The sequence below is a fragment of the Mya arenaria genome, chromosome 9, assembly GCF_026914265.1.
Source record: "Mya arenaria isolate MELC-2E11 chromosome 9, ASM2691426v1".
NCBI lineage: Eukaryota > Metazoa > Mollusca > Bivalvia > Myida > Myidae > Mya > Mya arenaria.
Genome location: NC_069130.1, coordinates 47,397,061 through 47,411,340, shown reverse-complemented (window position 1 = coordinate 47,411,340; position 14,280 = coordinate 47,397,061). Strand labels below are relative to the sequence as shown.

The window sequence follows — 14,280 nt, the reverse complement described above, 5'->3', positions numbered from 1 at the left end:
TGATGTCAGTCTTTGACATTTTGAATTGCTCAAGTCGATAAAGGCTTGACATGAATTGGAAACATTCGGCATTACAGACTAATAAAATTGCCTTTTACATTCATAAAATGCAAATTTAATTGCCAAGCTTAGAAATTCTAGCTTTACTGTCATGTCGAAGACTTTTTAACATTGAATTCAATTTTATTACGAATATTGTAAAATTTTGCTTCTCTGGCAAAATTTCATGAACTTCTGTTGAAACTCAATGAACAAATTTAAGATACTTTATTCAGAAGGGGATTTAAATAATGCATGGCATTACGTTAGTTTGTTCGGTAAATATTCATTGGGATGGTAAAAATAATATAAGTTCTTACCAGGGTGTGGCACCCTCCCTTAATATTAGAGCTTTTTTATTTTTCTTAGTTCCCCCCCCTCAACCCCCCCCCCCCCTCAACCCCTCCCCCCGTCCCCCCCGTTTTACTGGTGTTTCTTTATAACTCTTCAATCTAATAGGAGTTTAACATGTGATGTTCATAATCAACAATGAAAATGACCAATCTTACCCACTTTAAGAGAAAAAGCTTTGTCTTCATTTCTTCCTTATAATAGGACCATATAACATATCAGGTCTGAAATCAAGATTTGACCAATGACTTCAGGACTGAAAGAGGTCGCTGATGCGACCACAAGGCATCCATTAGATGTCTAGATTATTACGAGCTCTGTCGATTATTACGAGGGCTGTCAATACGGTTGATACATCTGGACGTTGGGAGTGCTGCGTTGATTTGTCTTCATTTAGCGAAGAACATTTTGTACACACTTCCGATATCTGTCATTGTCATTTGATATTTTACTGCACGATTTTATGAAGCAGTCTGTTACCAAGATTATATGTTAACAATGTTTATATCATCAGTAATTGTTGAGAGAGCTTAATCATAATATCAGTTAGTTTCATTTACTACTTAAAAGCGACTCGTCCTTCAAACATTGAATGTTTATCATTGTTATGTTCTGGTTTTTGACATAAAGTTGTATTTTTAAGCTGCTTACTTATGATTCAAAACTGTTGAAATTATTTCATAAAAACAACAACTTCCGAAATCTAAGTGAAATAAGGTCTTTCAGTTAGATTTCGAAAGTTTTTTTTTTATTATAAACTGTGTTTGATGACTTAAATGACCTCGACTAATTGTTCATGACCTATGCAGGATGACCTTTTTTATGAGTGACCTTAACAAATTGTTGGTGTACTTAAAATTGGAATTAAGCCATGCTGGATGACCTTTATATATGATCTTGACTATTTTTTGTAATATTTGTAATTAAGCTGTGCTGGATGACCCAGTTTTTAAGTGACCTTAACTAACTGTTGATGTTTACTCATGGTATTTAGCTATGGTGGATTACATTGTTTATGAGTGACCTTGGCTAATTGTTGATGTTTACTCATGGAATTAAGCCATGCTGGATGACCTTGTTTATGAGTGACCTTGACTAATTGTTGATGTTTACTCTTGGTATTTAGCTATGGTGGATGACCTTGTTAATGAGTGACCTTGGCTAATTGTTGATGTTTACTCATGGAATTAAGCCATGCTGGATGACCTTGTTTATGAGTGACCTTGACTAATTGTTGATGTTTACTCTTGGTATTTAGCTATGGTTGATTACATTGTTTATGAGTGACCTTGACTAATTGTTGATGTTTACTCATGGAATTAAGCCATGCTGGAAGACCTTGTTTACGAGTGACCTTGACTACCGGTAATTGTTGATGTTTACTCTTGGTATTTAGCCATGCTGGATTACATTCTTTATGAGTGACCTTGACTAATTGTTGATGTTTACTCTTGGTATTTAGCTATGCTAGATGACCTTGTTTATGAGTGAACTTGACTAATTGCTGATGTTTACTCTTGGTATTTAGCTATGCTGGATTACATTGTTTATGAGTGACCTTGACTAATTGTTGATGTTTACTCTTGGTATTTAGCTATGCTGGATTACATTGTTTATGAGTGACCTTGACTAATTGTTGATGTTTACTCTTGGTATTTAGCTATGCTGGATAACATTGTTTATGAGTGACCTTAACTAATTGTTGATGTTTACTCATGGAATTAAGCCATGCTGGATGACCTTGTTTATGAGTGACCTTGACTAATTGCTGATGTTTACTCTTGGTATTTAGCTATGCTGGATTACATTGTTTATGAGTGACCTTGACTAATTGTTGATGTTTACTATTGGTATTTAGCTATGCTGGATTACATTGTTTATGAGTGACATTGACTAATTGTTGATGTTTACTCTTGGTATTAAGCTGTGCTGGATTACATTGTTTATGAGTGACCTTGACTAATTGTTGATGTTTACTCTTGGTATTTAGCCATGCTGGATGACCTTGTTTATGAGTGACCTTGACTTATTGTTGATGTTTACTCTTGGTATTTAGCTATGCTGGATTACATTGTTTATGAGTGACCTTGACTAATTGTTGATGTTTACTCTTGGAATTAAGCCATGCTGGATGACCTTGTTTACGAGTGACCTTGACTACCGGTAATTGTTGATGTTTACTCTTGGTATTTAGCCATGCTGGGTTAACCAAGTTGATTAATTGTTAATGATCTTTTGGAATTAAGTGATATGCTGGATGACCTTGTTCATGAATCACCTTGATCAATTGTTGATTAACTTTTGGAAATAAGCAAGACCTTGTTTATGTGTAACATTGACTTATTGTCAAGGAACTTTTAGAATAAAGCCATGATGGATGTCCTTGTTTATGAATGACCTTGTCTAATTGTTGATTGTTATGTTGTTACCTTTCAAATAGTAAGGTTTGCTGGATTACCTTTGTTTATAAATATGACATTGACTCACTGTTGATGACCTTTTGAAATTAAGCTATGCTGGATGACCTTGTCAGACCATGGGTTTAATCAATATATATCTATAGGCACCCAAAAAAGAGTAACATTTTTTTCATTACTTCTAATGAAGATTACTTCTAAGTTAATTGTTCATGTTATAAGATAACTAGAATTTAAACAGGAATTTTGGCTTATATTTGTACTTTTGCTATGATTAGGCAATTTTCTCAGGGAAGATTGTTTACATATTTATATAACTGAGATATGAAAGATTTATTTCAAATTAAATGTATCAAACAATATGTTACCCCAACTGTGAGAAATTCCAGAAGTACTTGAAAAATTGAAGTTTTATCTGCCTGAAATAGCATATCAAATACTAATTAAACTTCAGAAATTTAAAAACAATGCCTATACACTCAAGGGTGATAGAAATTCAAAGATAAAGCTCTGTTTATGACTATCTGTATTTGATAATATTATTGTTATATGATAGCTCATATAATCTAAAGGATCACTCAAGTAGAAACTCTTTATAATAAAATGGTCTAAATAACTCTCATGAGAAGATGGTTTAGAAGTTTCAAGTAGTTTTGGCATTTCCTGAAGTGTTTTGGATACTGTCGAAAGTTTATCATGGTGGGTGTGTTAAAAGGGTATGTCAATCCGCAAAACAAATGGTTATTGTATGATTATCATAGAAATTGTTTGGAGAAAATGTTAGAATGAATTTGGATGTAGAAAAAGTTGTAAGTACTGTGACTTCTGCATTTAAAAGAATACTTCAATTTTAGATATTTTGTTTCTGAAATAACGAATTCTGTCCGTCATATCAAATATGTCTGCATGACATCTGACATCTGTCAATGTGTCTTGGCTGAGTCAGTCTATCTGCTGTCTGTCTGTCCATAAGGCTCTCTTTCTGTCTGTCTGCATGTCTTTTTGTCTTGGCAATGTATGCCTGTCTGTGAATCTGTCTGTGTGTCAGTGAGTTTGTGATTTAGCAATCTGTGTCTTATAGCCATTTGTTGTTGTTGTTGTCACTATGTTTAAAGGTTGCAGTGAAAGAAATGAAGCTGCCTTCACTATTTTGCAATAACACTTTACTGTTCTTTAGCTTTCATTAATGATTGGTGATCTTGTATACTTTGCTTAATATTGTTGTTTTAATTCAACTACTTAACATTCTCTAAATTTCGGTTACAATGTAGTAAGTATAATACCATAAAATGGCTTACCTCTTTAAGTTGGGATTGAATTATTTAAAGCGTTATTGGATTATTAAGGAATTATTTTCAGCTTTTTGTAAATAAATTCTTTAAAGTAATTATAGATGTATAATGCTATTATCTATAATTATATCGCAAAATTTAATTAGCACTTTTAAATACCCTTCTTAGTATTTGTTGAAATATGTAAAAAGGAGTGACTTGAAAATAATTAAAAACATGACACAGTTTTTATTGAAATTAGACTAAAAAAATCTTCGAGTCGAAGCGCTTTTTGTTACCTTTTTAACTGTAATTTTAAAGGAACTTTTTCATATTTTATACAGTCAAACATATTATGCACGAATCAATTGTAGCCGCAGCCCCCAGGTCAGGGGAAATGCTGGGGATAGTGGGGGAAATGGGCCGTGTTTTTACCTTTCAGGTGGCCGTGGAGTGCCCTTAGAGCAAGTGCTATTTTTTTGTTTTCGCGCAAAAAAATAGCATGGAATCGGCCTAACCTAGAATGTCCCAGGGTTTCAGGGGTTTTGGCGTGGATTTTGTCAGCAGTTTTACCCGGGTTCAGCTGGACCAAAAGTAACAGCCCCCACTATTCCCTGGACCGAGGGGGTGGGAGGTGTGGTTACAATTGACTGGTGCATGAGTAAGAGTTATATTATCGTGATTTGGGGACCAAAAGGCTTGTTTCAGTGATAAAATATCTCAAAAGTTCACAGGGGGCTCTTTGTAAATTTCACGCATAAAATTGCCCTATTTTTAAAAAAAAAATAACTATTATCCTATTTGAAATTGATTTATATTTTAGGCTTGATTTACAAAATTATGTTCAAAGGGATATCTGCCAGTTGCTGTTTGGTATTTGTTTCATAAAATGCAGCTTGTAAAATAACTAAATATCAACAACGTTTAAAATAATCATCGCCAACGTAAACAATCTGTGAATGAGTTCCCGATTAAGTGTATTTATGGTTTTCATGCTGATTTTTTTTTTCAAGATTTAAGCTTACAAGTTTGTTTTTTTTTCAAAGAACCCATGATAACATAGAACTTTATCGCCATTTAAAGCTGCACTCTCACAGATTTACCGTTTTTTCCAACTTTTTTATTTTTTGTTTTGGAATTAGAAATTTTTTGCGTAAATATCTGCTTACCAGAGATGAAAGACTGCTGACAAAAGATCAGATCGCAGATCTTCAATTATTTCCATTCCAAATTTAATGTTTTATGGCTTAAACCATTACTAACAGTTTAAGAAAAATGCATAAAACATAAATTTTGGGACGGATTATGTAAAGCTGCGATCTGATCTTTTGTCAGCAGTCTTTTATCACTGGTTTGCAGATATTTACGCAAAAATTTGCTCGTTTCAAGACAAAAAATAAAAAAGTTGAAAAAACGGTAAATCTGTGCAGCTTTAAGTATAAGAATGAGTTTGGCTTAAGGAGAAAAAATCACAAATTAGTGAAGCCTTTTACGGCTCCATTCTGCCATTTAAAAGCTTGTAATTATGGACATATATAGCTTTTTATCTCATGTGAAATATTTATGTATCTACTTCCAGCGGTGTCAAGTTGTGTATTTTGTTATTGGTATAATGTGACTATAGTTTAAATATTACTTCATCTTATTTACAAGTTACTATCATAAGTTGCATGTTGAATTTGGGCTATTAAAGCGATTGAACGATCCTGTCAAATACATCAATATTTGATACATTGATGTGTCTTATTCAATAAAGCTGGTACATCAAATTAAATGTTTGATTAAACATAAATCTTTACCTGTACATTCAGGGTCATTTAGTCAAGATCGTCATTGGATTATACGAAACAACGACATATTTGTACATTGGAAATAGATCACTTAAGACAATTTTGAATTACGCGTGAACTTTCTGAAAGTGGTCGATCAGGTGGCTTTACAGATTTAAAGCTAAGTGGTGGATTAAGTGAATGGAATTTAATTTAATTGTTAATTTGTGCCTTGTGGTCAAAGTGTTATAAATGACCATGTTATATTTAGTTTAGATGTTAAATGTGGATTTGAATGTGCACAGGTTTAAATGAAAATTATGACAAAAGTTGGACATAAATTTGTTTATGAAGGAAGTGATCAATTATAAGGGATAATTTAAATTGACATTAAAAGTTGTGATAGTTAGTCAGGTAATTGTTGAGTTATAATTATCTTAGACACAAATTTTTAAAGATTATTTTCCTAAAAATGGTGGCTTTAAACAATATCTACTAGTAATAATATTATTTGGAAATAAAAGAGCTATTTTTTTTCTATAGGGAAAATTTTAAGCCAAAAATACATAAAAAAGATATTTTAAGTTGAAAACTATCATTACCCACTGAAAATCTGCGTTCTGTAAAGATTTGCTTTATAGCTATAATGTATTTCTTTTTTGAGTACTGAAAATGAATACACAAACATGTAAAAGTATACTTTCCTAAATGTATCTTTTTGAAAGCAAAAAAATGAAGAAAGTGATCTTTATCTACATGAAATTCATCAGATAGCATGAAGTGATAAAAAGCTATTTCATTTGAACAAAGAGTCTTGTTTTTATTCAGTCTTTCATCAAGGATGGTTTATCCAGCGAGATTGTTATCAAATATCATGAGAAAAAGTGATTAATGGAAAAGAATTAGCATTTGTCGAAAGATTCATGACTTTTGCCCTGTCGTTGTCTGTGTGTTTCTATAAGTAAATTTAGAAAATGACTCAAAATGGTTTACGCAGGGATCATGATAATAATAATAATAATACACTTAATTTGGACCGTTAACCTTTGAGAATATACATTAGTGTAAATTAATGTGATATTAAATGTTTATTATTGATGATGAATGAATTTATTTGATTTTTTGGATAATGACACAGTTCAATTGTTATATATCTCACAGTTGTACATGTATATGGTTATAAGTATAATTAATGTAACAGCTGGAAAAAAATCAGATTTTAGACTAAAAGGTAATAAATTATATATAATTGATATTATTTGAAGCATTATATTAATAATAATAAATATGCTTAAAATTTAGCTTTAACAAAATACCTTAATTGTAATTTAATTCAACATTTTATTTTGCAAACTTCTTATTTATACATTATATGTGATTAGTCATGTACGCGTGAATTATATGTTACAAAGCGTTTGAACAATATAATAATTGCCTGTTTTACTTGTAAATAAGAGAGAACATCCATGTTTACATACTGTGTTAACCTGCTAATTAAGGTTTAGCGATGGTGACTCATAGGAAAGGACATGGTTTTAACCTGCAAATGTTTTTTGGAAAAATAAATAATAAAAACATATCATATTTTCTTCAGATTAGGCTCATTAGTATAAGTGCAGTGAATTTAAACTAATGTTTATTAATTTTTGGTCACAAAGGTTGGAGACAAGCATATTTTACATAATTATTAATGAAGTAAAAACAAACATATGCATGACTTAAAGTCACATAATTATGTTTATAATTATGCACATTGAAAACTTACTGCCTGACATTGCATTCATAAATATAATTAAAGTACATTTATGGACTTTTTGCTCATGTTTGAGGTTAATTAAGCCTAGCTCAGCTTCAACCCCATAGAAAAACTTAAAGTTTATCAAAACTTTATTAAACATTTGTGATATTCACACGGAACTTAGTACCATTGTCCCCAGTGACAAAATGAATATAATTATCTATAGCAAGGCCCACAACTCTGGCTCTTGCTGTTCACTGAAAACATAAGGTCAGAGTGCAAATAGGTCACATTTGGCAAAAAATTATATTGATTCTTTAAAAAATATTGGCTGGTGGTCACCAGGCTGGACAAGTGTCCAGTTTTGAACTGTAGGTTCTCTGGTTTCCCCCACAACACAAAACCACATTCTCACGCGACATCGTGCCAATGAAAGTGACTAATATGAAGTATAAGTAAATGTAATTTTCTTCACATTGTAAGAAATGGCCATTTATGAGAAACTGACTTAAGTGCTATTAAACTGTATAATAATGAATAATTAATAATAAAAAAATAATTGTTTGGCTGGTTTAAATCATTTAATTTCATAAAAATATCTTCATGTTATCTGATGAATGAAATAAATTTAGTCAGTGACATAATTATGTTATACAATTTTTAAACTGTTAAAAACATTTTCTTGAATTTTGAAGAAATTTCGATTTTAAGTGGTTTTACAAATTTAAAGTTATTCAATTTTAAAATTATCTCTGAAATATTAAAGAGAGCCTTGAATATTTCATTACAAACAATTAAGACTTGATATTAGGCAAGACAAAATTGATGTTGTGGTTGCTTGTGAATGACTGGACGGATTCTATTGTTAAAGCTGCACTCTCACAGATTGAACGTTTTGACAACTTCTTTATTTTTTGTCTTGGAACGAGCCATATTTTGCGAAAGTCTATGGAAACCAGTTATATAAGACTGCTGAAAAAAATTCAGATCGCAGATTTTTATATTAAAGTCCAAAAATGGATGTCTTATGTATTTTTCTTAAACCGTTAAGAAACGGTTTAAGCCAAAATTAAAACATTAATTTTCGAATGGAAATATGAAAATATATGATCTGATTTTTTGTCAGCAATCTTATATCATTCAGGTTTGCAGATATTTACCCAAAAATTTGCTCTTTTCAAGACAAAAAATAAAAACATTGTTAAAATGGCCAATCTGTGAGCATGCAGCTTTAAGTCCTTCAATTTAAACATAACCTAATTACTTTTTAGGAAATCGGTAAAATCTATCTGTACAGAAATTGATTGGGCTTACACAAAATTGAAATAAAATCACAATAAAATAATATTCCAAAATAAAATGTTTCCCAACCTACCTGCTTCTTTTTCTGTCAGTGTCACGGTAACAAGAACCACAACAAAATTAATATCATTTTTGTTTGGCCTCAGTAAATTTTATTATCTTGATTTGTTCGAAAATGTGACTTTTCAAGATGAAATTATATTTAATGCCATTTTACTTATTGAATTTCAGCTCTTATAATTTCAGCTATATTGGATTTTTTTTAAACACCTTTTAAAATGTGTTTTTCAATTGAATCTTAAAACAAAGAAAGAAATAATTGAAAAATAAAAACACTTATAAAAGTTAAAGACGGGGAATTTTAATGAAATGAAAAAGCTCAAGTTACAATACATGAGATTTATTGCTGTATTTTATTAGCCTTGAAACAAAAGGTGAAAGATATATGACTATTACATAAAGTCGTTACCACAGGACAGTTGGAGATGGTGCGTCAGTTTATACAGTTGACGAATCAGTGTGTTTTAATAGTTGCCAAGTAACGTATAATGTAAAAAGTACAGAAAACGGATACTTATCTGAAAAGGATTGTACTACTTGCGTTTATGATGAATTATCAGTAAAAAGTACTTGAAGTGTTAAACAGTTTTGAAGTGTTTCTGAATAAGTTTTGATTGTACAGGATTATTGAAAGTCAAGATATTTTAATTGTTTTAGAATGTAAATAATTACTGATAAACTTTGAGTATTAAAAAAATGTTCGTGTAATTTGAATAATATACATCTTCAGAATACAGAATGTTCTAAGAAATTGATTCTTAGTAGAGGATTATTTAAATTATTATTATTGTGTTAGAGATTATAGTTAATGGTGAGTGAAAAAATACCTACGAAAATGGATAAAATTGAGATTGGAAAAACATTGGATACTTTACCGATTTCATCCCCGAGAGTCCGACTGAAAAACATCATGTCAGCCCTTAAAACAATGGGCAAAAATGGGTGAGGATAATTATTTTTATTTTTGTACAATTAATTTGCGGTATTAGCTTCTCTGTATTTTTTAATTCTTTTTATGTATAATCGTTAGCAATTGTTATTGTTTTCTTCTTGATGGTGCAGAGAATTGTCAAATTATTCACTCAATTGTTAAAAATAAAATGAAGTAAAAAATGCCATGGTCATTAGTTTGAAACCATGTAAACGAAAGAATACAGTATTGTTATAATCATTATGCCAGCTGTGATACATATAATAGTCTGAGGATGAGTGTTAGTGTTCTAACTGGTCCCTGTTTTATACGCCTGCCTTCTTGACGCAAGTAATCTCACCCAAGAGGTCATTTGTTCGACTAATCTGCCAGGGCAAGTTCTTAATTTTGACCTTTTAAAAAACACACAATTGTGGTTTCCGCTATAATATTCCAAGAAATCAACTCAACATTCATATACTTATCAGCTCAAACCTCAGTCTTCACAATTTGAACTAGCCAATAGATTAAATTAGTTCAAATAAACCTAATTTGGATTTCAATGAAATTAAGTATAAATAATGATAATAAACATTATAGCACTTTGGCATATCATAATACATTTTTGGTGTTTTTTTGGGGGTCTGTATTTTTTTTAGACTTTTGAGAATGTTCATATATTTGATAAAAATGGAAGACATTGTATATGAGTATAATGCTACTTGCAATAATAATAAGCTTGGAATTTCTAAACCATATTTTTTGTTTCCAGTAAATGGTGCCAATTATAAAAAATACTAAGCTCAACCACCTCATCAGAATTGAATTTGGCAAGGTCAAAAACCACTAAACAAGATGTTCTATATTTATGTCTGTAAATTTTAGAGGTAGAAACCACTAAGAAAATATTTTGATGTGGTTCATCTTTCAATTCCACGGCAACCATTTGCTAAGTGGGTTTATGGAATTCACAGCTGGCTATAATGGGGGTTGAAAGATGTTCTAATGAAAATATCAAACAATCATTTGTTCATCAGATGGTTTTCCAAACCAACTATTATCCAAGATTCATTTTGAAATTGGCTTGATGCTTTACTAAGTTGTGCATATTCCAAAACCATGGGTTATGGTCTGTGATTCCCAAGCATTATGTAAGTTTTGTTGCACATTTAACTTAAAAAGCTGATGCATATGGTGCACCAAAGTATCATCTTTAGGAAGAACAAGTTTAGGCGTTAGGGATATTAAGCAAAGTGATTCAATGTATTATTGAAGATTTTTTTAATTTTTTTCAAAAATGTTTAATGGGAAAACCTACTAAAAACCTGAAAATTGTGATGTATTTCTATTTTAAAACTGAAGTTATATATGAATACTTTTCCTTGCAATCAACATGCATGCTTGTCAGACATCATGCTAGTCGGGTTCAGGTCTGCTTACATTTTGCTATTTGTAAGCAATCTTTTAGCAAGCCAGTTACCCAGTGTTAACAATTAAAGGCAGTCAATAACTCACTCTGATAGCTTTAAATTTATACTGCTGCAAGCCAGCATCCTTATGTTAGCAAGGAAGTAATTTTAGTTAGCCAGTCACTCTGTCAGCAAGACTTGACACTATACGAATGACACCAATCCATAAACTCTGTTAGCAATCCACTCACCCTGTCATTAATCCACACACTCTGTCATCATTTCACTCACTCTGTCACCAATCCACTCACTATATCACTCATCCACTCACCCTGTCACCAATCCCTTTACTATGTCACCAATCCACTCACTCTGTCAACAATCCACTCTCTACCACCAATCCACTCACTCTGTCACCAATCCACTCACTCTGTCACCAATCCACTCACTCTGTCACTAATCCACTTACTCTGTCACCAATCCACTCACACAGTCAGCAATCCACTCATCCTATCACTAATCCACTCACTCTGTCACCAATCAACTCACTCTGTCACCAATCCACTCACACTATCACCAATCCACTCACTCTGTCACCAATCCACTCACCAATCCACTCACTATGTCACCAATCCACTCACTCTGTCACCAATCCACTCACTCTCACCAATCCACTCACCCTATCACCAATCCACTCACTCTGTCACCAATCCACTCACTCTGTCACCAATCAACTCACCCTGTCACAAATCCACTCATCCTGTCACCAATCCTCTCACTCTGTCACCAATCCACTCACTATGTCAGCAATCCACTCACTCTATCAGAAATCCACTCGTGTCACCAATCCTATCACTCTATCAGCAATCCACTCACGCTGTCATAAGTCCACTCACCCACTTACACTGACAGCAATCCATTCACCCTGTCACCAATCCACTCACCCACTCACTCTGTCACCAATCCACTTTTGCTGTCACCAATACACCCACTCCGTCACCAATCCAATTTTTCTGTCACCAATCCACTCACTCTGTCACCAATCCACTTATTGAGTGACCAATCCACTCACTCTGTAACCAATCCGCTCACCCTGTCACCAATCCACACACTCTGTCACCATTTCACTCACTCTGTCACCAATCCACTCACCCTGTCACCAGTCCACTCACTCTGTCACCAATCAACTGACTCATTCACCAATCCACTCACCCTGTCACCAATCAACTCACTCTGTCACCAATCCACTCTCTCACCAATCCACTCACTCTGTCACCAATCCACTCACCCTGTCACCAATCAACTTACTCTGTCACCAATCCACTCACTCTGTCACCAATCCACTCAGATGTCACCAAGCCACTAACTCTGTCACCAATCCACTCACTCTGTCACCAATCCACGCACTCTGTCATTTAGTCCACTTACTCTGTCACCAATCCCCTAACTCTGTCACCAATCCCCTTACTCTGTCACCAATCCACTCACTCTGTCACTAATCCACTCACTCTGTCATTTAGTCCACTTACTCTGTCACTTATCCCCTTACTCTGTCACCAATCCCCTTACTCTGTCACCAATCCACCCACTCTATCACCAATCCCATTAGTCTGCCACCAATCCCCTTACTCTGTCACCAATCCCCTTACTCTGTCATTTAGTCCACTTACTCTGTCACCAATCCCCTTACTCTGTCATTTTGTCCACTTACTATGTTACCAATCCCTTTACTCTGTCACCAATCTCCTTACTCTGTCACCAATCCCTTACTCTGTCATTTTGTCCACTCAATCTGTCACCAATCCTCTTACTCTGTCACCAATCCACTCACTCTGTCATTTAGTCCACTGACTCTGTCACCAATCCCCTTACTCTGTCATTTAGTCCACTTACTCTGTCACCAATCCCCTTACTCTGTCACCAATCCCCTTACTCTGTCACCAATCCCCTTACTCTGTCATTTAGTCCACTCACTCTGTCACCAATCCCCTTACTCTGTCACCAATCCCCTTACTATGTCACCAATCCCCTTACTCTGTCACCAATCCACTCACTCTGTTATTTATAGTCCACTTACTATGTCACCAATCCACTCACTCTGTCACCAATCCCCTTACTCTGTCACCAATGCACTGACTCAGTGAGTCAGCATTCTACTTTCTCACGTCACTGGTGTTCAAGTCTGAGGAGGATATTTAGAAATGTTTTCACCCAGATTAAAAAAAATGACTTGTAATGGTAATATCTGAATTGATCAGTTCTGACAACTCACACTGGGCCTTTGTTTAGACAGTATTTATTTTTGCTAAATATGGTTGTCTTAAGGGGAAAAAAATCATTGAAATCATGCTCACTAATTAAGGTGCTCAATCACTTTCTGCCTTAGCATGTTCAGATAATCATGCTGACAATAGTCTCCTATCTCACAGCAGCTTGTGTGGTGTTAAGTGCAGGAAACAATGATACCATTGTTTGAAGGAGTACTTGATTTTGCCCACTTGAGCTTTTCTCAGGGTCTTGACAACATTTTAATTGGTGATCTTGTGTCATCCAGTATGATCGATTTACTGTAGATCAACATTATTTTGGTAGGGTTTAAATTTCGGAAACTATATACTGTTGAACAAGGGGATTTTATTTTGAATTTCGATACTTTTGCTTTGTGATGGTTGGCAAAACTTGTGTAAATATCAAAATTAATTCTTGTCCAATTAAAATGGCAGTATTTTTCAACTCTACTGTACATTTATTTTGGTAAATAAGCAGTCAACCATTCATGACTTTAATCAGGTGAAATGGTCGATTTAAACAGAGGCTGGTTAGTAGACAAAATATTATCTTGACCACTAAACTGGTCAATGGGTTATATATATATATATATATATGCATTTACCAAAACAAAATGGTCATGTTTCATGTGTCGTATTCAACAAGTTTTGTAAATACATATATATGAATCACCTTTACACATTAATTACGATAATTACATGAACAGCTCATATACACTGTGTATA

General features: G+C 33.4%; 1 protein-coding gene across 9 annotated transcripts in view; it reads left to right on the top strand.

Moving 5' to 3' along the window:
* Positions 1 to 14,280, top strand: part of LOC128246730 (rap1 GTPase-activating protein 1-like) — a 171,996-nt gene that overhangs the window by 112,149 nt on the left and 45,567 nt on the right. Inside the window, exons 1-2 of one of the 9 annotated variants that reach the window (XM_052965119.1) lie at positions 5,846 to 6,261; positions 9,119 to 9,889. The exons of the other annotated variants lie outside the window; for them this stretch is intronic. Coding sequence (XP_052821079.1) covers positions 9,756 to 9,889 — 134 coding nt within the window. The 5' untranslated portion in view covers positions 5,846 to 6,261; positions 9,119 to 9,755. Of the gene's footprint in view, positions 1 to 5,845; positions 6,262 to 9,118; positions 9,890 to 14,280 lie in introns of those variants that run through there. 9 annotated transcript variants of the gene reach the window in all.